The sequence below is a fragment of the Nelumbo nucifera genome, chromosome 6 (genome assembly GCF_055504915.1).
Source record: "Nelumbo nucifera cultivar China Antique chromosome 6, China Antique-T2T, whole genome shotgun sequence".
Classification (NCBI taxonomy): Eukaryota; Viridiplantae; Streptophyta; class Magnoliopsida; order Proteales; family Nelumbonaceae; genus Nelumbo; species Nelumbo nucifera.
Genome location: NC_142654.1, coordinates 4,074,692 through 4,102,385, shown reverse-complemented (window position 1 = coordinate 4,102,385; position 27,694 = coordinate 4,074,692). Strand labels below are relative to the sequence as shown.

At 35.2% G+C, this 27,694-nt stretch overlaps 3 protein-coding genes across 5 annotated transcripts; 1 reads left to right on the top strand and 2 right to left on the bottom strand.

Moving 5' to 3' along the window:
* Positions 1-1,305: 1,305 nt before the first annotated feature.
* Positions 1,306-9,674, bottom strand: LOC104586661 (Mitochondrial substrate carrier family protein). Of its 2 annotated transcripts, XM_010243958.3 has the most exons (6): positions 9,198-9,665; positions 8,997-9,072; positions 7,032-7,127; positions 5,370-5,886; positions 2,455-2,590; positions 1,306-1,843 (listed from the first exon to the last, which is right to left on the bottom strand). In XM_010243958.3, the coding sequence occupies exons 1-6, from the start codon at positions 9,312-9,314 to the stop codon at positions 1,649-1,651; spliced, it is 1,137 nt and encodes a 378-aa protein (XP_010242260.1). In that variant the 5' UTR covers positions 9,315-9,665; the 3' UTR covers positions 1,306-1,648. The 2 variants fall into 2 exon arrangements, with proteins under 2 accessions (XP_010242260.1, XP_010242261.1); XM_010243959.3 differs by lacking the exon at positions 7,032-7,127 and having other exon boundaries at positions 9,198-9,674.
* Positions 9,675-16,271: 6,597 nt separating this feature from the next.
* LOC104586662 (EPIDERMAL PATTERNING FACTOR-like protein 6) lies at positions 16,272-17,274 on the top strand. Its single transcript, XM_010243960.3, has 3 exons — positions 16,272-16,532; positions 16,770-16,813; positions 16,905-17,274. Exons 1-3 carry the CDS (start codon positions 16,409-16,411, stop codon positions 17,124-17,126), a joined length of 390 nt encoding a protein of 129 aa, XP_010242262.1. The 5' UTR covers positions 16,272-16,408; the 3' UTR covers positions 17,127-17,274.
* A 752-nt stretch (positions 17,275-18,026) lies between these two features.
* LOC104586663 (mitochondrial carrier protein CoAc1-like) lies at positions 18,027-27,079 on the bottom strand. Of its 2 annotated transcripts, XM_010243963.3 has the most exons (7): positions 26,294-27,079; positions 25,558-25,643; positions 25,263-25,470; positions 20,023-20,161; positions 19,434-19,618; positions 18,841-18,972; positions 18,027-18,391 (listed from the first exon to the last, which is right to left on the bottom strand). In XM_010243963.3, exons 1-7 carry the CDS (start codon positions 26,483-26,485, stop codon positions 18,290-18,292), a joined length of 1,044 nt encoding a protein of 347 aa, XP_010242265.1. In that variant the 5' UTR covers positions 26,486-27,079; the 3' UTR covers positions 18,027-18,289. The 2 variants fall into 2 exon arrangements, with proteins under 2 accessions (XP_010242265.1, XP_088746406.1); XM_088890280.1 differs by lacking the exon at positions 18,841-18,972 and having other exon boundaries at positions 26,294-27,049.
* Positions 27,080-27,694: the final 615 nt, after the last annotated feature.

Below are 27,694 nucleotides of genomic sequence, written 5' to 3'. Positions count from 1 at the left end.
GGGTGTATTAATAGACATATTGACGAAAAAGATATGGCCAAAAACTAGAAAAAAAAAGGGGGAAAGCAAAATTTTTTACTCTGAAATAAGCCTTCTTTCACCCCCCCCCCCCCCCCCAAATGACTAAAACTCCAAATCTCATTCCTAGAGTGCTAGATTTGCAAAAAAAAAAAGAAAAAAAACGCATGTGAATCGTTATTTTTTTTGAAGATTTTTCAAATTTTGAAAAAAGATGACAAAAATATGTAAATTTTTTCATTTTTTTATATCTTGTGATTTCTTTTTTTTATTGAGTTTTTAAATTTATGTTGATCTACACTTCTTACATTCAAAATCACATTTTTTTTGTGTTATCAGTAGATTTATGAAATTTCATGAAGATATTTGGGGAAATATAAATTAACAAAAAAATTGAAAATATAATATAAAAAATCACAATTTTTTTATTTTTTATATTTTAAGAATTAAAAAATAATTAATAATTAATTATATTTTATCATTTGATCACAACAATTAAATATATTATAATTCTATGGATGATCTATCATATCCACATACCAATTGAAATTTCTTCTTTAATAATTATTTTTTTATTTTTTTTTATTTTTAGAATTAAAAAATAATTAATTATATTTTATCATTTGATAACAATGATCAAATATATTATAATCCTATGGATGATCTATCATATCTACAAAGCAATTGAAATTTCTTCTTTAATAACTATTTTTTAATATATTATATAATGTTTATTTAATTTTATAATTTTTAAAAAATAAATAATTATTGTTTAAATAATAAATAATTATTAATTATCACTTAAAGCTGTGCTAATGCATAATTTATGGTTGGATAGGAGAGTTGGGTTTTTCCCATCCCATAAAACATTAAAACTTAATAACTATAATTTATAAATTATAGTTAAGCAAAAGGTTTGTAATGAAAGCACGATTAACTATAATATATTTTTTCATAAAACTATTAAAGTATATTAATTTAATGTATATACACTTCATTGGGGTCTTATATTTAGTGTTGTTATGTAACTTTTATGATTTATTAAAATATTTATAGTGTTCCCAAGCTTATCTATGTATCTTAAATTTTCTAAGATACACATGGTATCCAAGATGTATCCCGATGTCTCTTAAAATTGTCTTTCCAATACATTTAACATTTCCAATACTTTGAACCTTGACTCTAATGGCTTTTTTCTGTAATGCTGTCATACTTTAGGTTCAAATATTCAGAAAATGAAAACAATGTTTCATTTTCTGAGTGGCGTATGGTACATGATCCACAAAATGAAAACAATGTTTCATTCGTAGCATTTCTCTTCCACAATTTATAATGTTGATCAATGTGCTTCAGTCCATAGGTAAGAGACTCCTATCTGAAATTTTGGATCTGTGAAAAGCATCCAACTTCTATTGCTGCTGCTGAAACATGTGGCCATAGGGGTTCAGTAATTCATTCACCTCGTAACAAGATGATCAACAGCCAAAAAATAGCTTCCTACAATTATAAAGGACGCAAACCCACTGCGGGCCATCCGCAACCAAATCCTACGAAATTTTGGATCTGTGAAAAGCATCCAACTTCTATTGCTGCTGCTGAAACATGCGGCCATATGGGTTCAGTAATTCATTCACCTCGTAACAAGATGATCAACAGCCAAAAAATAGCTTCCTACAATTATAAAGGATGCAAACCCACTGCAGGCCATCCGCAACCATATCCCACGAAACAGGAGGCTCCTATCTGCAGGGTGGATTCCTGAAACCCTCTCAATCCAATACCCTGGCTGTCTCCACCTCAGAAATTTCCTCTCCATGGAAACATACTGCAAATGATATTTCAACCACATTAAGCATTACAATTATGAAAATAGTAAAAAGAACTGCAATTTTGACTCATCATTTATGTAGGTTCATATGGTATAATGGTCAAAAACAACTTGTGTTTAATCTAATAAAACATTAACTACAACAGGAAAAAAGAGGAAAAGTAAAATCTGCTTAGTGTGGTCTTTACACGGGAGGGAGTGATGGAAAACATTAAAGATTCACTTTAAAAGTTCCATTACACGGAGTCCAATCAATTTTTTGTTTCATCAACACCACATTTCATTAACACGGAGTCCAATCAATAACAGACTCAATTGTAAACCGAATAACACTACCAAAGCTTTCCAGGTTAACTTGATATATAGTGAAGAACGATGAACCCAAAACAATATTGGGAGTAACATCAAAAACCCTGGAGAAACCAACCCTGACAGAACTTAACTGTCAAGTGTTATCATGTTTCATATATGCTAGGAGGTCTGAAGAAGCTCCGTAGTCATGATAATGCAAATATAATATTTTTTTTCCAATATGGCTTCCTCGAGGGGGGGGAAAAAGAAGAAATCGTGAAATAGAATCTCAACATTAAGAAAGCAATTTTGCAAACCTTGGGTATCACAATACACTGTGATCGACTTGTTGCAGTGTCAAAACAGTGAGAAGTAGCTGCAGCCATTGAACCAGAAATTCCAGCTGCAACACTAGCAGTTAAAGGGGAGACGGGGCCAATTTCTTCAATGGACCTAAATAAAAGAAAAAACCTGTGAACTCAGGGGCCAAAAGCAGGATCCTCAGATTACAGTTAGGTCTCAAATATTAACATAAAAGCAAGTTTACAAATATGCAAAGACAGTTCCCTCCAATAAAATTAAGTAATATATCTTAATAAGGATCAGGTTGGCAAGATGAAAAGAACCAAGATAGGTTGGGCCCACGGGCCACCTAAGTTGACTTGTCTCAATCCCCCTAACACCCTAGATATTCTCCTTGGGACTTGTGCCCAAACTATTTGGGTTAACTTTGGCGGTTGGGGCCCAACAGCATAGGCTGTTGAGACAGTTTCTGGGCTGGGCACATTCTGGGCAGTTCACCTATTCACGCCCATCCTTTGGTTTTTAGTCAAAATAAATTAATATGTAATTACTAATTTACCCATTCTCATGGTAATGTGGCATTTCCAGAAATTCTTTCAACAGCATAGGCTGTTGGCCCCCAACAGCTAAAGTTTTTCCAAACTATTCAGATCCACAATCTAATAAAACTTCCTTCCACATGACTCCAATAGCCCAATATAAATACAAAGCTTCAGCCCAAAATTTTATCTGGAACAAGTCATTTAAGTTTCTACTTACACCCTCATGAAAGTATGCATCTTCTGGAATTTCATACTGGAGCCTCCATTAAACCTAACCAGTTCATCCTAAACACTCTAAAACCTTGCACCATCCATAATCCCCAACTAAATCTCTTCAATTTTCAAAACTAAGCAAGTTACCCAATTGAATTTTCATGTTAAATCTCACTTTTGAGTGTATTGTCCTAGTGAGTCCTACATTATTAGGCCTGTCTTGTATAGGCTAAACTCACAAGTAGCACAATAAAACAAATCCGACCATCACAATGAAAGCCTCCATCCCGGAAGTATTCTCAGCATCCAGTTTTATGAAAGCTGTGTCATGATGTCTCTGCAATACTGTCATTACAAGGGACTGCTTCAGAGAACTGTGTAGACTGATCACATGCTTCAGTCTTCAGATATTATGGCATCATCATGATAAAGAGAAAGATATGACTAAGCCCAAATGTAGGAAACCCTACTCAGCTGAATGTCTATCCAAGAATAAGGATGGCTCAAAAGCCATGGGTTCAGGCAATTCACAAAGCTAGCAATTATAAAACTGCCCATTCAGAGGTAGAGGGATAATCATGTATATAGTACCTAATCAGGCAATAATAACCTCAGGTCAACATGCTTTTGATGTTGTTCAGACCTTGATGGGGCTAGGTCATGTTAAGTTAGGGATTGGTGTTGCACAACTAGTCATGCTTACTGATCCTGGATATTTTTTAACTTGTTGTACACAATGAAACAAATAATAGACACTTTGAACTTATCACAACCTTGGACTGGATCAAGTTTTGAATGCACAAGTCTAACTGATTGGTTAGTCAGATTAACATCGATCAAGGCCTAGGTTATATTAATACACCCAGTGATTTAGAAGGCATGCCTAGGCGCACAGGTGAGGCACATTTTAGGGTATCCACCTCATTTAGGTCCCAGGCAAAGCACTTTCAAAAGGTGCATGCCTAGTGTACCTTGCGCTTCAGCCCAGTTGCGCGCCTTTTGAAAATTTGTGCATTTTTTTCTCCTTTTTTTATGCGTAGCAGCTGGGTTGGAGCCCCCAATCAAGCTCCTTGAGGAAAGCCCAAACAAGTCCATATCAAGGTCTCTCTCCACTCTGGTTCACTCACTTGCCGAAGCTCCAAAAACCCCATATTTATAATGTTGCTCATCCATTCATCCTAATAAAAGATATTTTTAAAATACACTTAAAGTTATAAAAACCTTTCTATAGGGATTAAGAAATTAAGACCCTGATTTGGGCTTGTTTGGGCTTGCCTCAAGGGGGTTGGTACAAAGGTGGCTCATAGAATCAGGAATGCATAATGTTTAACATCACGTTAGCTATTCCTATCAAAAAAACATCACATTAGCTATTTGTCTATTTGAAGTAAAAGATATGGCCCTTGCGCCTTTTTTTCGCACCTTGCTCTCTTAAAACAATGAAAACAAATGCACACAGAGACAAAATACTGAAGCATCCAAGATGGTGACAAAATTGGTCCACAATGGTTTAAGATAGACCCACCCTAGAAGTGCCAAAAGCTTGTTATTGTCAAATTCTAATCCCATGAATAGCATATTATAAGTTTTAAGCCAGAAAATAATTGCTAATGCAAACAGATCACAATAGAGTAAGGTAAACTTGGACAACTTAAGAATATAATCACAAAGATCAATAGAAAAAGATAAGCTAAGAAACCAGAATAAAATAAAACAAGACAAAGCATGGAACAACAAGTATGAAGTCAAAGAATGTCTTTAAAAGAACTGATTCAGAGGTGTTAAGCTGAAAATGTTTATGGAGACATGAGTTTCAAACATAAAAATAAAAGCAGTACATGGTTAATGAAATCTACATCTTAGGGTCGATTTTTACCTGCAATTGAGAAACTTAGCCATATGGATTCTAAAATGCTTTATGCACAACTAACCAATGCCTCTGTAATCTGTTATTTTGATATTTCAATGACATGATATTTTTCTTGCGAGTAGTTATTTTAAGAATAAGGATCAATTTATGGAAAAATAAACATTTGATCTCCAAACTTATAAACAAGTAGAAAATGATCACTTTCTAGGATATGAAGAGAGATAGAGAAGATGCAGAGACAAGTTTTAAGAGTGCAACTGAAAGTAAGCATGATGCAGCAAACACTCTGAAACTCAAACAGAACCTGGGTGGAGGATCCATTTCAATTGCCTTCCTGTCAAGCATTGCTATATGTAAAAATTGCCAACTAGAAAAGAATACACCACCAAAGATGCAATTCCGGACAACTCCTGATCTGAGACCTCTCCACAAGGCACCCCATCCTTCCAGGGAAATGATATCTAAAGGCCTTTGGACATCATAAACAGGCGGTGGTCTTCCAGATCCGGTCAGCATCCAGGGATACTCTTTCAGGGCACCAACCATATGGGAAGGTTTGGTGGATATGGTGGACAAAAGACCAACAGTTTGGTCCCACGCCCTTTTGTCAGGAGTATATCCACGAATTAATTTTGCTGCCATTGGAGAAGTGACTTGCTTTTCTGAGACAAACCTAGAGGTTGGAAAGCGAGAAGCTGCAGTCACCTGTGAACGAAGTTTAAAAAGTTCAAATGGAGTGCTAATAAGAGCTTCCAAGGCTCCAGCTGCAATGCCTGCCAAAAGGGCCTCAGAGACATTTACATAATTTTCTTCTCGTCCATCTGCAAAATATTGGCACATATATCAGAAAGGATAAAGTGCAAATCACCTACAACAACAAAATCAGGAGATAATTGTATAAATTTCTAATTTCCAGGCTCCGTAGCAGGGTTTTTGAATGTGTGCTTGCATTTGTGACAAAAAGGGAGTGCATTTTTTGCAGTGCATGAAGACTCCTGTCCCCACATGACTAGGATTGCGCATTGATCTGGGCTATGCTCAGTTTGTGCATGAAAATTTCAGGCTGAAAATTGTTTTGAAAGACACACCTAGGCACATAGGTAAGGTGCATTTTGAGGTCTGCATCTTGCTTGAACCAAAGCAAGACCATATGCAAAAGGTGTGTGCCTGAGGTGAAGAGCAAGGTGACCTAGGCAAGAGACTTACTATATTTTTGGTCTTTTAGCTTTCTATGTTCCATGTGTTTTACACCATTGTAATGGTCTGTTAACTTCTAAATAACCTTTTATTATGTGCTAGTAATGATCTCTTAATTTCTAAAAGAAATAAAAAAAAAATCTTTTCAACGCTTGAAGACATAGCTACCTAAAGTGATGCAACTGAAGGCACAAAGATATGCTGAGTTTGCTGATTCAAAAAAAAACAAACGAAGAGAGAGAGAGAAGGAAAGAGTTTCACAGGTATTGAATGCTTATAACACTTTGAGCATTGAACAATTGTAACTTTTAAACCAAATTTATTTTGTTATCAGGTGGTGACTTTTCAACTTTGTGATTTACCTATTATGTGGTTAATATGAAACTTTAAACTCGATTTTGACCTTCTTAATGCCTTCATGAAATTGTGGATCTTGGATTATAGCATTTTATTTATATTAAATTATCGATGTTTTTCTTTGAAATATGGTCATGGATTATCACATTATTCCATTATGGAGGCTTACATGATTTTTATTTGATTTAGAATCTAGATTTGCATATTCTTATACATCAAACTTTTTGATTCATTTTGGCAAAAATTGTGCCTTGCTTCATTCAGGTAAATGCCCTAACTTTAGTGTTTTGTTGTGTATCTTCCTTTTCGAGGCATTGGGCTGAGGCCAGCCTGAAGCCCAGTTAGCATCGCACACACGCATGCCCGTCCCCACTCACGCACACAGAGAGAGAGAGAGAGAGAGAGAGAGAACCTTTATAAAAAGCTGTCAGAAGTTCATAGGATCCAAAACGAGCTCCCAACCCTGAAATCCTCCCCAATGTTGACCATTGCAAACCACTATATAAACCTACAATATTCATCAAAGGGAGCATTTAATTGATCCAACAAGAATGATGATTAAAGACCAAGGAAAAAATCCACTAACAACATATCTAAAAAGGCCATATAAACACAGAGTAACATTGTAAAAATCATTTCCCTTCCTCCCCCCCCCCCCCCCTCTCTCTCTCTCTCTTTGCAAGGGGGGTGGTATAAATGGTACAAGTTATTTTGATGCTTTAAAGCAATTCCAAAAAATTAAATAACCTTTTAGCATAAAAGTGTCTCATTATGTCAGTTTGCAAATCTGTCTTTACAAAAACATAAAAGGCTTTTTCAATTCACAAGACTTGCTCTCCTATTTTAGTCCAGTTCAGAAGCCATGGATATCTTTCATTCTGCATTTGGGAGAATGAGAGACAGATACTACACTGCTCCATCAAGTCTAATAACTTTTATGACCACTTACTTTTGTCAACTTTCAAGTTTTCCATCTCTTTCACTCAACCTAGAACAGGTGCAAACATCAAAATCCACTTTCTAAAACTTACACTATATTGAGGGAAAAAAGGATACACATAAAATCAATGGCTTATATATAAAACCTTGCCCTTGATGCAATCCATAACCAAGGGAAAAACTGCTAACCATGATCCACATGGACCTTCAGCCCATCTGGTCTCTCATAAAAACATCCAATAAACCAACACAAACAAGGCCTCTAGGTTACATCAAAGATGTTAAATATGTTAGTATTGAGCTAGAGTCTCTAGAGTCCATGCTTGAGATATTTATTGCATTTTATAGCATTCACTGGGTTCCCTTCTGCAATAAGCTTAAGAGGTTTATTCTCATTAGCAAAGTGTAATCCATAGAGAATATATACAGTTCCACCCTGTTTATGTCCAATTTGACCAAAAGACAAGAAGATCACCCCTTTGGAGTACCAAGAAATACCTTCAACCCAGACAATGAAGAACTTTCCAATAAAAATAACGAACACCCATAAAATATCACTGACAACTGGGAAATGGGAAACTAAAATATGCTCTGGAGATAAGAAGATTCAAAGCACTGATAAAAGGAGGATAAAAGACATTAAGAATGACAACTTGCCTCCCATGCATAGATGGAAGTAAGCAAGGAAAATATATGAGCAAAAAGTTCTTCCCCTGAAAGCATATACAATCCATCACCCACCACTCAAAACCTATCCTACTTAAAATGAATTCTATAAAACCCCAATTAGATTGGTTATAAGTTTTTTTTTTTCATTTTTGGCTTGCAAATTTTCTTTCTATCCCTTTAAACGAAGGAGCAGAACAAGAAAATTAATTTTGATTTAAGATAGAACCTTATTATTCCCCATCCAAAGCCACATATTTTTACCTAATATCCACTAAATAAGACTATCACTAACGCAGAAGATTAGGAAATATAGAGAAAACAGCCAAGAAAAATGTGCCACAATGATATATTCCTTTAAAAAATGCACTCATTTATTAAGCATTTTTACATGTTTTGTTGTGTATCTGCAGATATCTTCCATCTAGTTCCTTGTCATTCCTATTTGATTTGTTTTCTGTGGACCGTTTCAAGGAAAATGGCATGATACAAATTTACAGGTACCAAGGAGTAAAGGTATCCACAGAATAATTATCATGCATGATAGAGCATTTAATTTCCAGACAAAAAGAGAACCATGGTTGGAATCAATGAATAATCGTTTAAAGAACTTAAATCTACGTAAATACATACATGTGTTGGTGTGTGTACATACGTATCAAGTGTTGCTTCTGTGAACCGTCTGAACTCTGAACTATTAAAATGTATGAAATAAAACTAGAAAAGAAACGTAGAATACACCCGAAGAAGAAAGGAATTTCATGGGAATTACCTAAATTCCCTGACACTGATCGAAATCTATCCAGTGCTTGAGCTACAACCAACTGTTTACCAGGTCCTGTACCAACCTGTTTAACACTTGAATAAGTAAAATAATTTCTACTCTAGGGTTCTTGCTTTATAATATTCCAGAACCGAAAGAATATAACAGAATAACAAAAGCAAAAATCGAACGAGATAGAAGGGTTTAAACCTGAACTAGAGTTTTGAGAGTATCGAGTGGATGAGTGAGAGCAGTCCCTAACGTTACCGAACCAGCTGCAGCAATGGCATGAGTTGCAAACATGTGGTTCTTCAAAAGTTCCTCCATTGTACAAGTTTTCAGGAACCTCAAATGCAATAGTGTGTTGGAGAAATTTCAACTTTCAACCCTGCATTTGCAGAGGGGCCTTCTTTATATGTCCCCAAGTCTTTAAACATTTTAGGTCATAAGTATGTAAAATACGGCGGTTTCAATGAATGATCAAACAACTGGAGTCGAAGAGCTCTCGTTCAAGTAAAGCATCAGATCAGACTCGAATAAAGAATTTTCATCACTTGTAGTTACCGTAGGAGTCAATTAATTGTATCAGTCTCTGAAACATGTCCAAATTTTGTAGCATCAGATCAGACTGGAATCTCCGTTTAAGGACCGGAACAGGTGCAGCCTCACTAAAATTTCGGTTTCAGTGAGGTTTTCCCATCTTTATACTAATTATAATTTTCAACTTTTATTAATTTTTGAAAATTTTATTTATTTTAAATTTTTATTTTTTCAAATGGTAAATATTTTTCATTTTTGGCATGTAATTGTTTTATTTTACATATAATTATAAAATGAAACATATAAGTCATTTAACGTAGATAAATAAATCATTTTTTATAATTTTCAGTTTTTTATTATAATTTTAGAAAAGCTAACTCTTAAATTATTTTATTTTAGTTTTTTTATAATTATCATTCTATTTCAGTTTTTATAATTATAATTTTCAAACCGATTAATTTGACCAAGACCAAGTTAGTATGTTTTCTATTATTTTAGGTGGCTTCAATTCAACCATTATACTAACTCAGAGGTCAGGTTGGTTTTGGTTTGGCCATTTGTAAATTGATCAAAACCAACCCATTTGACCCAAACCACTAACCCACTACCAAAAAGGAAAATAGTTTGATTTATAGGTTGACATTAAATTTTGTATTACATTTCCATCATTGATAAAATTATTTCTTATGTATAATTCGTATTCTTGCTCAATATAATAAATTTATAATATTAGAGATGTATTTAATATTTTAATTTTTATAAATATATAACATTAAATATGTGCCCAAATTTTCTCTTTTTTTTAATTTTTGTTATTATTTTTTATTTTCTATTTTTAAAAGTTTTATTATTTGACTATGGAATCATTTCATTTATAATTTGATTTTAAATTTGGTATTCCATTATCATCATTAATAAAACTACTACTTATTTTTGTTTAGTATAATGAATATACAATATAAAAGATATGCCCAATTCTTCTTTTTGTATTATATATTTTATTTATTTTAATTTTTATTATTTAATTATAGCATTATTTATTAACCCATTTGACCATAAATAGTTTAATTGTTTACCAACCACTAGGAGGAAAGAAAATGGTATTGTTTTCAAATTTTTGAAATATTTATTTTTATAATATTAAAATTAATGTTCTAGATTTAATTAGTAGAATTTAATGATGAGAAAGAATATATCTTAAATGTAGAATTTAATGAGATAGAATATGAAAATGGTTTTATTTCCAATTGGTTTTAAATTTTACATTCCATTTCCATAATTAATAAAAACATTTATTATTTATCATGCTTATTATTGTTAAATTCTACTAATTAAATCTACAACATTAATTTTAATAGTATAAAAATAGATTTTACATTCCATTTCTATAATTAATAAAAACTTGACTTATTTATCATACTTATTATTGTTTAATATGTCAAATATATGATGTAAAAAATGTTCTCAATTTTTTTAATTTTTATATTTTTATGCATTTTATTTAATTTTGAATTTCATGATTTAATTGTGGCAACATGGATTGACCCTTTTGACCCAAAGTGGTTTAACTTCTTACCACCACCTAGATGAAAACACTAATTTTTCAAGTAGATTTTCAAAGTATAAGTTTTTATGTTATTGGAATTATTAATTTATTATATATGAATTTAATTAATATAATTTAATGATGAGAAGAAACAAAGCTGCCTTAAATATATGGTTCAATGAATGTAAATGAAAGTTAATACCTTAAAGGTTGGATTTAATGAGAATGAATTGAATATCTTAAAATTACCTCTTTTCAACTCATTTAATATCAATAACCAATTATCCTATTTGCCCTCATTTTTTATCAATAAATTTCAATATAGAGGGGTAAATTTTATCCTTAGAAAATTACAGAAATATTCTTAAGGCTATTCGTGCTTTTTAAAGTAGTATAGATCGGGAGAATCCTAAATAGCTAATTGGTGAAGTCTCTTGCAAGTAATAGCGGGTAATAACGGAGACTTGGGGATCGAATCATAAATCCTACCTGGTTTTAGTTTGGGTTGCGGATGCAATCAGATCGGATCAAATTCGAATCAAGATATATTGGAATCCAATCTGATAATACAAATTATAGATTTGATCTGATCATATTTGAATCCAAATTCATTAAGGATGTCCGATATTCAAATATGATCTTATGTGATTTAATTTCTGAAAATTTTAATATATATTAAAACAAGTAAGTCTACAAATTTTCTCCTTTTTTTATTTTTTTTAATCCATGTCATTTTCGAAACTACCAATTAGAAACTTTACTTTCCCCCAAAAATCTCTCTCTCTCTCTCTCTCTCTCTCCCCACATTCCAATAACCTAAATAATCTAATATCCTAAAATTTCTCCTAAACAACCTCCCCCGCTATCCCCAACTTTCTCCTAAGTTATCTCTAATTTAGTAAAGAGTTTATCTCCTAAATTATCTCTAATTCTTATTTATCTTCTCCCCCACTTTTTTATCTACATCTATCTAAAGAAAGTTTGAATTAAAAAAAAATTCAGAATTATTTAAACATTCTAACAAAGTTATACAATAACTTTAAAATATTTATTAAAAAGACAAAAATAATTATAATCAATTTAATAATATTCATGTTATTAATAATTATACATTTTTACAAAATTCATCACTAAATTATGTACAAACAATATAAATTATGATTTTTTCTGGATTATTTAATATAAATGTTATTCAAATAATAAAAATCTAACATTAAAAATGAAATATTATTTAAATATTTCAATAACAGAATATTAAAATTAATATTTTAAATCAATTAATAATATATTTTAAATAGTTATTGAATAATTTTCAATTATAATAAATAGATTAAGATCTTAAATATTTAGTTAAATAACTAAATATTTTAAATAACGACATATTTAACATAACTAGATTTTAAATAGATAAAATAACAAAATTATGTATTAATAGTACTATAATTTTATGGATTATTAAAATCAACAAGTAATTAATATTTTAAAATTTAAATAACGATATTATTTAAATAAATAAATAATTTTGTAAATAACTAATTTCATTTGTACCAACTAATAATTCTACAAAATAACATTCAAAATAGTTATTGTTTATTAATAATAATTTTAAAAACTTAATCTTTATTTATTATATATTATATATACTAAAATTAATATTTATTGTATTTTAGTAATTATCTATTGCCTTTTGTGATAAATATATTTTCAATAATTATATATAAATCTATTTTGTTTTGTTATTTAATAGAAAATCTTCAATAATTACTGGAGTTTAAGCTACTATTATTTAGCTTTTTAAATTTGGCCAACCAAATCAACCTGGTCAGGTTGGGGGGTTGGTCACTCAGGTTATATCGGTTTAGGGTCAATTTTTGGTTTCGGTCGGTTCAAAAGATTTAAACTTAAAAAATTAAGTTTAAATTTAAAAAAATTACAATGCCATTGTTAAAAAATAAATTTTAATTTTAAATTTATGCTATAAACTATTTTAGCCTATGAAATATTGGAATTTTCCCACTTTCCCATATTAAAAAAATATATTTAAAATATAAAATATTAATACATATCTATGGTCGGGTCGTTCGATTTTAGTTAGTTTACAAATGGCCAAAGCAAAACTGATCCAACCTAGTCGAGTTGGGAAATTGTTAGACCAATGCCAAGTGAAATACTAGAAATTGAATTGGTTAGTTTCATAAATTTGATTCGGAATGGCAACAGGGTGGGGTGGGGTGGGGTGGGGACGAGGAGCCTGTCCCCATCCCCGCTAACGGGGACAAAGTTATCCCCATCCCTATCTCCACAGGGATCCCCATCCCCATGATTCTTTATAATGTCAACCATTATGTTTTTGTTTTTTATTTTATTTAAAAAATAAAAATAAAATAATTAAAATTTACAATACTATTAGAAAAGATTCAAATATATTCAACTATATTTTTAAAAATATTAACATACAGACATATGTGTGTATGTATAATATATAAAATGCATGCGTATATATACATATGTATTAGCGGGGATCCAATGGGACGGGGGGCGGAGTCCATTCCGAGCAAGGAGCTCTCCCCATCCCCACCAATGGGGATGAAGATTTCCCTATCTCCGTCCCCACAGAGGGAAAATCATCCCCATCCCCGCCTCATTCGAGGCAAATCCCCACGGGGATCAGGAAAATGGAGAAAATTGTCATCCCTAAGTTTGATAAACAACCCCATCTAAAATTAATTATTGTTATTTTTATATTATAAAAAAATATTAAAAATGATATATAAAATATAGATAATTATTAAAAATGATATGTAAGATAATTATATACTCTTACATGTTCCTATTGTTTATTTTTAACAAATCTTGCACGGATCATGCTAGTATATCATTAAAATGAAAAATATAATAGTTTATATAAAGAAAAACAAAAAAAATACAAATATTTTTCAACTTACATGTTTTTTTATAAAAAATTATATGGACTCCGGATCGGATCAGATACATTTGCACCCGAAATGTGCTAAGTTGGGTTTGAGCCCTGGGGGGTGGGGATTTGGGTTTTCGGGGTTTGGTGTACAGACCAGAGACAAAAAAAAGTACATCCTTTTGTCCCTTGGTGTAGCCCATTCGTCTGCATAAAGACAGGGCGGTTGTGTCAACGGAAGCTTTCAAAACTGGATTGTGAAACTGCCATCTTGTACTTGTCATTGATCAGTGGATTTCAGGATACTGTTGCTAAGGTGTGCTTGCAGTTCCAGAAGAGGAAAAGACAGAAAGGCTTCATATTGTTGGTACTGCTGGTACAATGTTTTTTCCTCCTCTCCTCTCTTTTATTTTATTCACATGAAATCTCTGTTTGATTTCATTTGATTTCTCTATAGTGTGGGTTGAGCTGGTTGGCCATTTCTTGGCTGGAGAACTTCGTCAGTTTGTTTCATTTTTCTCAGTAATCCAGGTTGAACTTTAACCTCAAAGTTGAATCAAACACCAGGGATTACGAAAATTGTTTGTTTCCGAGGAAATCATCAGTCTCCCCTTTGCCCTCTCCCTCTACCTGCAATCAAAGCAGCCTTAATTGTAAATGTAAAATCTGATCTAGAACCAAATTTGTGGGCTTATCCTTGCGAATTGCGATGCAATGCAGTAGCCAATGCCCAGTAGATGAGTAGAGCAATCAAATCGACTGATCAAACCATAGCCCCAGGTCCAGTATACTAAGGTTTTAGATCACCCAACGAGCCGCAGTTGATGCGAACTCTAATTTAATTCCTTGCTTGTGTAGCGTTGAAACAGTAACACAAATGACCACACTGGTTCAAGGTGACAAGTTCGAGATGACCAGCCTGCTATTCTCTCTCTTTCTCTCTCTCTCTCTCTGGTGGTGCAGTGCAGACACTGGGTCACCTCGGTTTGTGTATATACGTCTGTTTTTTGTTGCAGTTTGCAGAGGCCTTCTTTCTCTTTTCATTTATTACCGTATGATGACTACTGCTGATAGTAGCAAGTCCTTCTTACAACATCTTCCGAGGAGAGAAAGAGAGAGGTAGGATTCCATTTACTGTCTCTCTAGCTCTGAATTCTCAACCTATACGCAAGACAAACCTCTACCTACAATGAAATGAATTCATATATCTGTTCATCACTGACTTAATCTTCTATCGGAGCTCGAGATACATACACGGTCTGTTTGATTGATGAACCGTTAGCTTTTGCCCCACCATGGATGATTACACTCATGAAACTTCTCAGTTCATGTTGTTTATTCTGGATACTAAATTTTCTAACAGAAGATAATTATCACGAAAAGGAAAACTTAATTGGCTCATCTTCTCCAAGTAATTCCCAGAGTAGAGCCCCTGAATATAGTAAATATATTTTCCCTTTCCAGCCAAGCTTGCTTCCCAGGATCCCATCTCACCCAAACAAATGGGATCATTTATTGCTTAGTAAACCAAAAATTAATAGAAGATAGTTATATAGTACAGTCATGTACACTGCTGTGTCTAAAAACAGTCAATCTTCTGCTGTTGTTTTATCAGTCTGGCCCAAAAGCTGAGAGGTTATCCAAGAGATAGAGAATGGTCCTTGTTCATCAAGCTGTCATCCAACTAGTCCCCATGCATCAACCTGTCTGTGTGTGGCAAACCCTTTTCCTTTCTTTTGATGGATTACTCATTATCTTTTGCATCATATCTGCTTTTTATAATTGGTTTCTCCCTCACAGCATCTTCTTTTTTCCTTCAAAAGGAATAGAAATTATCAGAAGATTCAGCTGTAAAGGTTCCTGCAAACTTGGCAGCCTAGCTATTTATTATTAGGGGTGATTCTATAGGCTTTAAGTCCCTAAAAAGAACTGTCTTCCAGAGCCAAGGGACCACCTCAAACGGTACAAGTTTAGATATACTTGTGAGTTGTGAGCAGAGAGAGTGAGAGAGGGGTTAGCCTTTGCTCAACGAAAAGACAACAGAGTGTATGAAGTGAGAAAAGAGAGGAAGAGGGACAGACTACAGAGAAAACCGATTAATCATATGGTGTTCGAGTGAGTTGTCAAAAGAGAAGATTTGGGTGATTTTAAACTCGTCGACAAGAAAGAAGGATAACTTGTTTGTAAAGCAAAATCTTGCTGGGGAACTGAAAGAAAAACTGTTAGAAAATGAATCAATAAATAGATGTTTTCCTGATTGCTTTCTGAGCTAGGAACTTGTTTTATAGTAGACCCTTCGACTTTCTAACATACCCATCATCAGCTATCATATTTCGCTGTTGAACTGTGAGTTATTCAAATCTCTCTCTCTCTCTCTCTCTCTGAGAGACACAGTATCAATTTATCATCCTCAACATCATCATGGGGGTTTCTAAGGAGCAAAAGAGAAGAATCTGGTCTGTTGTAATAGCGACTCTGCAGATAGTGAGTTGGGTTTCTGCAACCGGCAGGCCTTTTGCAACATATGATGGTGCTCGTCGCCCAGGTTAGTTTCAACTTTCGGCACCTTTCATTGATAAGTTTTTTTTTTTTTTTTTTTTTTTTTTCCCACAACTTTTTCTGAAGCCTATGATTGGTCTGATAGAAAATAAGTGCAACAGAAAGTTGAGGGAAAATCAAGTTCTTACGGAACACCTACTTGAAAGTTGAAACATTTTCTCTTTTTTATTTTCTTCTGAAGTTCAACAACTTTAACTGATCTTCTATTCTTGGTCAATCACAGGCCAAAGTCCAGCATCTTTACAAGCTACGTTGCACAAACAACAGGTATAACTAAAAGTCATCTCTTTCTCTCTCACAAACACACACAAATGGGTTTTCCTGATTACATACTCATCTGATTCTGTTTCTTTTAAAGGAATTCAAAAGCACGGAGGGAAGGTTGATGAATGAAGTAGCTTATAAAGGGTTGAGCACAATGGGGTCCAGGCCACCAAGCTGTGTGGGAAAGTGTGGTGGATGCTCTCCATGTCAAGCCATACAAACACCCACAACCACCGATCGTGTTGGTGCCCAGTATGCCAATTATGAGCCAGAGGGCTGGAAATGCAAGTGTGGGACATCTTTCTTCAACCCATAATGCTTCACTCATAGAGCTACCCATCTTTCTTTTTCTGTTTCTTTATATCATCTCATCTCCCTGTACAAATTACAGACCCATATTGATTTCCAGCTTAAAAACAATGCTTAGGGGTTCGGGCTTTTGCTGGAGGCCTGGTAGGATTACCTTTTTTTTTTTTTTGGTAAAATGATTAGAGTGCTCTAGCCACTAGTTCTTTTGTTTTATGTGAGAGAAGATAGACTATACGAGTTCTTTTTCTCTGTATTCGAGGTGGCGGGATCTGCCCCTCACAAATGGGCGCCTCACACGCACGTCCACCGTGCACTTGGAACATCTTCCGCGAATACCAATGCATGGTAGGATGTGCATGTGAGACGCCAGGTGTGAGGAGGAGATCCGGTCTCGTATTCAAGTGCCATAGACCATAAATAAAAGTGTGAAGTATCATTTACGGAAGTTCACCGAAATCAAAATGTTTTTAAGTGAAAATATTAACAAGTATCCTAGTTCTTTTCAATTCAAGATTAAGTGTCTGCTGAGGAAAACCAGCTTTTCATTATATCCGATATAGCTTTTCATAGGCAATCCCCCGTCGTCTAGTCCCATGAAATCATGAGGCCAAAAAATACGAGGAAAATGAATTACACCTCACTGTTTTGTTGAATAATGAGAACTACGAGCACTGCACCAGGACATGAATCTAAAATGACCAGTATCATCTTGGAGAATGACTTATTGGATGTCATTTTCCTTGCATTCACTTTCATATTTTGGAAAAATATTTGCTTTTTTATAAAATTGTTTGTTTTCCACTTATATTTCTTCTTTATTTCATGTCCAACCAGTGTCAATATCTTGATTTCATGGACTACAGATTGCCTAACATGTATCTCTAGAAATATGCTCTACTGCCACCAATTTCATTTGAAGAACTATGTATTCCTAAAAATTTTACAGAAAGAAATAGGAAAAGGCACAAGAAAAAAAAGTTTGGCGCTATCTAAAAATAAAATAACGCATTTTCCAGCCCCACTTTTTTCTGTGGTTCTGTTCAAGACCATCCATGTGCATATGATGTACGGTTGATAACTAAGCAGGAGATGATTTTTCAGGCAGTTCTTTCAACTCCCAGATGGCCTGACTGGTATGTGTAATAGGATTTTTAGTAGAATGCTTCGCCTTCATGTAGCTGATACTGATACAGACTTCTGTCTTGGTGGAACACGAAGCCAAGACTTCATCATGTCATATGCAGTGAAACCAATTGCAACAGAAGGAACAATCTACAGAAAATAAAAAAAATAAAAAAAACTTTGTCAATCACCTTACTGGCTTCACAAAATTTTACTGGTTAGATGTTAGATTAGACCTTATAAGATAAAGAAAACGGTTTCAACTTCCATATGTTCTGGAAGTTCGGGAATACGCTACATTAAGTGAACCTCCATTACGATCAACACAAGCTGTAAAGCTTTATTTTGGTGTTGGGACTTGAGATACACTCTTGGGTCATACTGAAGTCATTTTTCCATGAATGGCATTTGGCAATCCACCATTTAAAGGAAAAACCCAATTCGCATTAAGAAAACTGAAGAAATTTAATAAAACAGGGGTACTCTTCATCTTGACGAGAATAGAAGACTTGTTTATCAAAGATTTTACCAAATACACAGTTGTCAAAAAATGGCCACGCAAAACAGTTTGGGGCAAAGGAGTATTTTACAATCATTACCTTCAAATAGTTGATACTTAGGCCAGCAAACAGCTGTCTCCATCCCTGGTTACGGATAATGGTAGTAAGCCCTTCCACTGTGCTCCTGTACCTAAGATGGCTTCCTTGGTTTAATGGTTGAAGACTCTGGATCTGAAAGATCATTGTGTTAATAACTCAAAGAGGAGAATACTCAGAATAGGTCAATGAGCTCAACAAGGTGGAGCTGGTACCCAAGGTACGTGCTGGGTGCAAAGGTTCCCAACTGCATGGCAATATATTGGGACATGCAAACTGTTGGGTCTGTTGAATTAGATGGATGGGATCCATCTTTTTAAGGGACTCAAACCAACCACCCTCCACCAATTTGAATTACCAATTGTTGGTTCTAACCTTCAGCACACACAACATAATTACTGCCATAACATTGGGACCATTGTCTTCTATCCAACCAATACCATCAACTTTTGTTGGTACTGGGCTCAAACCTTCACCGACAAATCCATTATTACTTTGCTCTCTTGATAGAACATTGAAGATTTAGGATAACTAACAGAATAAAATTAAGGATATATACTAGTTGAGTATATTAGAAAAGCAAAAGTGTGCAATACCTGCATCTGTCTCCTCACCACATCCAGTGGGTATGTGAAGGTCTGTCCAAACAGCCCTGCTAGAGCTCCACAAGATAGGCGCATTATGATGGACTTTTGGTGTTCTTCGGGAACATGTCTCTTGAGTTCCTCGTATATATAGAACTTAAGACCAGCATAAGGAAGGATGCCAATGAGCGTTGGACCTGCTCAAAGTATGTCTCATTCAGTATTAAATAGATGATTACATAACATTGCAGAGAAAGTCGCTAGAATGTTGGCAAAGATTGCTAACATGTCTTTGACTGCTAAGGATCTACTATTGTTAACACAAGCATGTTCACTCGTGATTGGTCACATATCCAGGTTCACACATTTGTTTTTGCACCAGATCCAAATTGGTCTTTGACATTAAGAGGCAGAGGCAATTCACAAAATGCACAGTAGTTTTCCTCATGGACCAACAATTTGACAAGACCAGAGAGGAGAATGAAACTATACATGTCAAAAAAAAAGGAAAAAAAGAAAAGAAAATGAAAGTAGAAGAAATATAGCAAATTTGTGATGATGTGGATTCAAACACAACAACTAAGATATGGCAGAAACTTACCTACACCTCTATATAAGGCATGGATTCCACCTTCCCTGTATACACTTCTGAAAACATCCTTTATCCCATGATATTGAGGTTGAAGTTGAACATGATAACTACTCGCACCATTTCTGAAAGTTGCCTTCTTGTCCATCACCTATAAAACCATGCAACGAATAGAAACTATACTTAGCATGCTCGAAAAAGGCAAATTAATTAAAACTTGACTTTGCAGTGCAGTTTCAGTTTCTCACTCCCAAAAAACATGGAAATAGTGGATAGAAGTTGGTTCATTGTGCATATACTTGTGATTTTATGGAAACATAATGCACCCAAATGCTTATTTGAGAAATTTCCCCTGATGCATCCGGAAAGGTAGGCCTATCAGGGTATTGAGTACAGGATTAATAACATTGATATGTAAACATTATGTCTCTCTTTGTTCCCATATAAAAGGAGTGGAAGTTTTTTTCATTACAAGAGCTGGAAAAACAGGAAAGTTGGAGATAAACATAGCCATCATTTTTCTTAAGTACATGAAAGCTGGAAACACAGTGAAAGCTTTCACTATTCGGCAATTAGATTTCTCCCAAAAAGAAAATATTATTTTCTATGATGCATCAAGCACAATGAGAGGTTTAACGCATTGTCAAATGCAACCTAGGAAATAGAGATTCAAAATGTAAAGAAATTAAAATATACAAAAAAGGGAATCCAAACGGTGAAGGCTTGAAGATCAATGTACCCAAATAATTATTGACCAGCCAATAAGCTGCAAACAATTAACAACAGTGCAACTACAGCTCCCACACACTCCTAGACCTCAACAGCACCCCCCCCCCCCAGGTTATGCTGCCGAAGCCCCTTAGCATCTGAAACCCAGGAAACCAGCTTCCCAAAAGAAAAAGAAATTAATTACTCCTTTTCTTTAAAGGTCTTTGGAAAAGCCTGCTTTTTCTTTCAGTCCAGATGGTGCTACTCACTGCAGCCGGAACAAAGGTCCAACACTCTAAGGCATTGCCCAAACCAAACCAACCCCAGCACTGAAATATAGTGCCACCAGAAATAGGAGGTAAAAGAGCAATGGAGGAAGAGGTGAACATCTATCCAGAGCAGCAGCAGCAGCCTACACCAGAGCATTTACTTTTGAGGAGAAATGGGATTCCAAATTCTGGAAGCAGGAACTGCAACAAGACTTCTCTCTGAGAGCTTGAGAGCAAAAGACTAAATTAAAAAAAAAAAAAAGTCCATCTGCATTCCACTTCGAGTTCCAATTGTCCTCACTGTTAATATCCACCACCTGATCTGAAACAAGTTCAAGAATCTCAGAAATTTAACAATCTCCAAGTCCTGAAAATTCCTTCAAAAAGGACACCAGATTACTGTCCTCCCATTATACTCATAGCAGTCTGCCACTACTGCATCTTGATTTTCAGCAATCGGAAACAACAGTGGGAATACTCTGAAAGAGAATGGTTGCTACACCAAGGACTAAGGCCTCTAGTAAAAGTTGGGAGAATGTCCATAGTTTTTCCTCCAAATTGAGAACCCTATGGAGGGCAACGAAGTAGTAGTTATCCAATCTCCTCTATCCGATCACGGCAGCAATTAAGTCTCTTCACAACTTTCCCCTTTCCACCCAAAACCTCTAAATCCACTTCCCAAGCAGAGCAATGTTAAAAACCTTCAGCCTCCTAATCCCCAGTCCTCCTTCGCAACTGGAACACAAATCTGATCCCACTTAACTAAATAGATCTTTTTTTCCTCCTGCCAACCCTTCCACAGAAAATCCCTCTGCAATTTTTCTATTTTTTCAGCCACTTTCACCAGAATTGGAAACAGGGACAGGTAGAAAGAAGGCAGGTTAAAGAGAAAGCTCTTCAAGAGGGTGATCCTACATCCAAGAGACAAGTATTTAACTTTCCAGGATGAGAGTTTTTTTTCAAGGCACTCCAGAACTGGATCCCAGATAAGAGTCAAGGTGCATTTAACCCTCATAGGGAGGCCCAGGTGTTTAGTTGGCAGATAACCCAATTGGCATACAAGAACTTCAGCCAGTGAATCAATGTTCTCTACATTTCCCATTGGGTCTGGGCTACTTTTACAACAATTGACATTTAAACCTGCCCCACCACTTCAAACGAGCTTAGAACACCCAACAACACTTCTAATTACTCTGCCTTTGCATCAATGAAGCACAGAATATCATCGGAAAACTGGAGGACTTGCACTCTTTCTCCACCAGGGACCACTACAAATCCCCAGCTCCTCCACCTGATGAATAAAACTTGCTAGGAAATCCATCAGGCAGATGAACAAAGGTGGGGAGAGAGGATCTCCTTGCCTCAGCCCCCTAGAGCTCTTAAAGAAACCAGCTGATTGCCCATTTAAAAGGATGGAAAATTTAGGGGAAGTGATGCAAACCTTAATCCAGTTTCTCCATTTCTGACCAAAATTTGTTCTTTCAAGCATGAAATCTAAGCATATCCAGCTAACATGAGCATAGGCTTTTTCCAAGCCAAGCCTGCAGATCAACCCAGGTTTCCCCTCCCTTTTTCTAGAGTCAATCAGCTCATTGACCACCAAAACACTATCCAACGTTTGATGCCCAAGCACAAATACAAATTGTTTACCTTTTTCAACCTCTCTGCCAGCACCTTTGCCAATATTTTATAAAAGCTATTCAACAAACTAATTGGCCTAAAATCCTCAATGTTTGTGGTGCCTTCTAATTTCAGAATAAGAGACACGAAGATTGCATTTGACTCCTCTCCAATGAAGCATTCTGAAGAAAATCCTAAAAGGCTTCCAGCATATCCTCCTTCACCACCTCTAGGGATGATCATGGGCTGGGCTGGGCCTGATTCAGGGCCTATGTTTTCTATATATATAATATTTTATATATATACATATAATATTTTATGTTAAATGGCATATAATATGCATATAATTTTATTTTATACATTATATAATATAAAATAACATATTATAGTAATTCTACACAAAATATATAACATAAAATAACATACGTACCTATGTATAAATTATGTATAAAATACATATATTTAAATATATGTGGGCCGGATTGGGCTCGAATCTTGATGTATTAGGCCCAGGCCCACCCTAAAATTTGCGGGCCTGGTGCGGGCCTATGCCCAAGCCAGGCCTGAACACAAAACCTAGTCTCAAGCCTGGAATTTCCAAGGCGGGTCGGGCTGAAATGATCACCCCTAACCACCTCCCAACAATTCTTATAAAAAAGTAGGTAAGCCCATCCAGACCTGGGGATTTTTCAATGTTTAGCTTCTTCACCACCTGCCGGATTTCCACTTTTCTTTTTTGAAGGATCAATAGAAAATTTTCATTAAACTGAAAAAGAGGTACAATACAAGTCATTTGGTTGTCAAGTTGACAAACCAAACAAAGATACACCACTCAAACTGAAAATAAATCTTCATTACAGGGATGCAGCTCAAGAGTACTCCAAAAGTTTTCTAACAAATCAGCTTTGTTCACTTTATCGAACTCTGGAAGCTGTAGAACCCAATCTGAGATCAGATTACTCACTGCAGCTACCAGATTTCCACTTCCGAGAAAGGCATTTATAGTTGGAATATCCAACCCAACTATAAATGCATAGAACCCAAATCACCCTTAACCAAATTGAATTTCAATTTGGATTATGGAGAAATGGATACAATTTGCTGCCTTATTCTCACATCAGCAAGATTCTTGTGCTCTCACACAAGAAAAAAGTAGGAACCCTCCTCCCCCCCCCCCCCCCCCCCGAATTGTAAATTTTCAAAATTTATTTCTACTTAATTATTGCCTTTGTTGTATGCATCTTACAGTTCTAAAAAACACCAGATGCTTAGTCCATCTATTTAGCAAAGTGCCTTTTTTCTATTACATTCTATTAAACCAGGGTAAGTGATTCAATATTTCAACTTTGATTAGACTTGTGAACACAACAATGAACAATGTGAAACAATTATCCAAAACTTACCAATCTAAAAATTTTATTTTCTAAAATTTCATTAATAGGTTGCATAAGTTCTTGGAAAGATAAATGAGGTGCTAGATTATTTTGCTTTATATTTTCCAAGTTACACTTCATTTCCTATTTCAATTTATATTATTAATTAAATAAAGAGACTTCACATGTAGCATCAAACAATTTACCATTATAAAGTTAGATATGATAGATGGGATCTTATGAGAAACTAAGAAATTTTATTTAAAACAAAATGTTTATAGATTATCTTCAGCAAGAAGAATGTTAAAAGAGAAATGGAAAAATTGATGGAGAATGCAATTGCCTGGAAGTACAATGTTGGCCACCTTACAACTTCCTACAGCAGCTTGCTATAAGGATGAGTGGTTTTATCAGGGCACAACAAAGCTAATTGTGGAGTGACTAAGAAAAATCGTCATCTCTAAAATGAATGGCATTCTTTCTCCCTCCCTCCCTCTCGAAGTGAGAAATCAACTTTTTTTGCTGCCTGCAACACAAAATTTGCTACCTGCAGCATTTTTTTGATCAATAACTGCAATTTCATTAATGAGAAAAAATAGATACAATAAAGTACATGGGAGAGGTAGATACTCTTAACTCTCCCCAAGACAAAGATCAATTACAACAAAGCCCCAAATAGACTTTCTCCCCCCACCCATTGTTTTGCAAGTCAAGTGTATCCACTAAGGAATTAGCCCTCTTTACCCACAGTAGATTTTGCTACCTGCAGCATCGCCAAGGCCTAGCCAGATACTACAAGTTCTAAAAATCAGAAAGCATGGAAATCCAATGACACATACAAGACTCAGATCTACCAAAAAAATGAGAAGTAAAAAAAAAAGAAAAGAAAAGAAATTGAAAAGAAAAAGAAAAAGGTTGGCAGTCATAGGACTGCACTCAGACAAATTATTCAAGGGCCATTAAAAATGACCAAATTTCAAATAAGAAGCAAGGAAACCTTAACATGGGTATTGCTCCAAAGCACAGCACAATAATATTATAAGTGATGGGTTGAACTAATGCACATATACATGCATAACTACTTACAACCTTATTAACCTATTGTCATAAGTACCATTAATAATAATATGAGATGCATAAATACAATTCTATCAAGCAGATGAGAGGCAAATAACACCTTAAGTCATTGACAAGAACTGCACAACATAAAATACTGACAGTTCAATAGCATAAATACTAAAAACAAGCTTATCTAATATACAAAATGATGTGTATCAATCACCTGATAAGCAAGTTTTGTTCGAGCCAAATCTAAGGGATAAGTGCAGAGAACTGCTGTTCCTCCAGCTGCCGAACCAGCTAAAAGGTCAATGAAAGGGCCTGTTCCTAAGACAGAATAGTTGTTCAAGATCCAACATCGGTATTGCTCATATGTCATGAAATGCAATGCTGCATATGGAACTATCCGTAGAACACTTGCACCATTTCCTCTGAAAAGATAAAACAACAATACCTAACTATAGTGCAATCTAGAATAATGTTGCAACATAAAAAACTTCTTTAATTTAAAAACTTACTTATAAAATCCTAATATGCCTTCATGCTTCAGTAACTTTTTTAAGCATCGGAAGACCCCAAGTGACTGAAACCCTTCCGTCCTTGTCTGTTATTTTGCAGATAAAAGAATTGCATGTAATTAGAAGGAATATACATAGTCATTGTTGGGGGAAAGGTAGAGTAAACAACTGATAAATCTAATAGAACAAGTAAACGCAGGAATTGGATCATATAAAATCCTCATCAGAACATTCATCAAAAAAAATCCTCATCAGAAAATCCTGTCAATTGTCTACACCAGATATTTCAACAAACTTGGCCTGCAAGTTGAATATTGAGGGTTCTAAGAGAAATCCTTGCTAACAACAGGACAATCTACAGCTTAATGCAATCCGATCACAACATTTTCTACAAGAGAGCTGAATCGAAAGATTAAAAAAGGATATATGCAAAATAATAAGGTTAAGCTAAGAAATGGTATTTATCACATAAAAAATCTACAACAGTTGATAACTTTACGCGAATTAAGAGAAGAGGCCATAGGTGAACAAAATATTAAATTTCCACGGGAAGCTATCAGAAAACATTACTGCCAGACCCCCGATCTAATACACAAGTCAATTAATAATAATTAAAAATTGATCCAGATAAACGAATGACAACCTAATACAAATCAATCTATTAGACAAATAAATTGTCTAAAATAGGGAGAAGGCCAAAAAAACTAATACTTTAACACATAGAGGTCATGTTTACCTGCAATAGTATCTTAACCCGCTCCAAGGGCGCGACTGCAGTCTTAGAAAATGCTCCGGCAGCGCCTCCTGCAATTAGCTCCTTGACATACGTAGGCAGACAATCAACAAGGAAAACCTCCCCACGCGCAGACGGCTTGTCAACAAACTCCGCTACATTGGTGGACAAGGCAGATCCTTGAGAAGAACCCATCTCAAAGGCTCAAATCACAAACAAACATGCACCAGAAACGCAACCAAAACGATCTATCCGCCGATATAAATATATACCGGAAGAACCCCAGTTAAGTTAACCGGCCTGCAACTTTGCAAACTCTTTATCCCATCTATCTCTCGGTAGACAGAAGGAGAAAGCTTTTTGTTGGAAAGGCAGAGATAATAGCATGAGAATACTCAGAAGCCAATTGGATATCCTCCCATACCGAACCTCGTTCTCGAAGATAATCAAATACATCAAAAGAAGCAAAGATTGTTCAACTCAGGTCGAATAACCGGAAACACTTCAATGGAAATATTTCTCCCATGGATCCAAGACGATTTCACCGATACCCATTTGAAATTCTCAGACAGATATCGATGATGTCATTGAAAAAGAAAACAAGCGAGGGAGAAGAGATTGAAGAAAGCCACAGCCGACCAGGATACGTCTATAAGAAGAAGAGACGGTAGTTTATAGAACCAGACACATTCTCCTTCGCCGCAGCTTTGTTCAGGTCCTCTCCTTTCTTCCCCTCTCTCTCTCTCTCTCTGCACGCGCCCGTGAATTTCAAAAGAAATTTCGATCATTATTGTTGTTATGTGTAGGTTACGACATACAGAGTATGGAAGCATCGCATCGATGGCCGTTAACCGCCAATTTATCCGACCGTTTGATTATTTTTTGGCTTCACGACCGTTTGATTGCTTGACTTCTGCCAAAATCATCGAGTGTGTTCAGCACATAATAGCCTTTTCATCAGAGAGATAATCATCGGTCAAGTAAAGAGACGGTGCTGTTTTTAGGTAAAAAGTGAGTCTTCGTCGTATAAAAACACTCGTTTCATCGTAACCCTTCGATTTTGAACAAGTCAACATTTTTATGTTGCGGAGAACCGGGCAGTGATTTAGCTCTTGGAGACTTGGACGCAACGCAAAACACACGCCGACCAACGAGGCCACGTCCACGACGGTGGCACGTTTGCGGATAGTTGAGAGCAGAAACTGGGTTTTCTCGACCCGGAGTATTAAAATCCATGAAATGCCCAATTGCCCACGATGTAAATATTTTAGGTTCCGTTTGGTTCGTAAGAATTAGGATCTAGAATTCAATCGTTTGATTGGATAGGATTAGAATCGTATTCCCATTCCTGATGGAATGGCCATTCCCCTCTCTTGGGAATAGACCAATTCCAATTCCAATTTT

What these genes read in the sequence shown, in the direction of transcription:
- LOC104586661 (XM_010243958.3), bottom strand. Translation starts at nt 9,314, where the DNA reads ATGGAGGAACTTTTGAAGAACCACATGTTTGCAACTCATGCCATTGCT. An exon ending in CTCTCAAAACTCTAGTTCAG is followed by an intron (nt 9,073 to 9,197) that starts GTTTAAACCCTT and finishes AGTGTTAAACAG; the next exon opens with GTTGGTACAGGACCTGGTAA. An exon ending in ATCAGTGTCAGGGAATTTAG is followed by an intron (nt 7,128 to 8,996) that starts GTAATTCCCATG and finishes TGAATATTGTAG; the next exon opens with GTTTATATAGTGGTTTGCAA.
- LOC104586662 (XM_010243960.3), top strand. Translation starts at nt 16,409, where the DNA reads ATGGGGGTTTCTAAGGAGCAAAAGAGAAGAATCTGGTCTGTTGTAATA. An exon ending in TGATGGTGCTCGTCGCCCAG is followed by an intron (nt 16,533 to 16,769) that starts GTTAGTTTCAAC and finishes GGTCAATCACAG; the next exon opens with GCCAAAGTCCAGCATCTTTA. An exon ending in CTACGTTGCACAAACAACAG is followed by an intron (nt 16,814 to 16,904) that starts GTATAACTAAAA and finishes TTTCTTTTAAAG; the next exon opens with GAATTCAAAAGCACGGAGGG.
- LOC104586663 (XM_010243963.3), bottom strand. Translation starts at nt 26,485, where the DNA reads ATGGGTTCTTCTCAAGGATCTGCCTTGTCCACCAATGTAGCGGAGTTT. An exon ending in GGGTTAAGATACTATTGCAG is followed by an intron (nt 25,644 to 26,293) that starts GTAAACATGACC and finishes GCAAAATAACAG; the next exon opens with ACAAGGACGGAAGGGTTTCA. An exon ending in GGCATATTAGGATTTTATAA is followed by an intron (nt 25,471 to 25,557) that starts GTAAGTTTTTAA and finishes TTATCTTTTCAG; the next exon opens with AGGAAATGGTGCAAGTGTTC.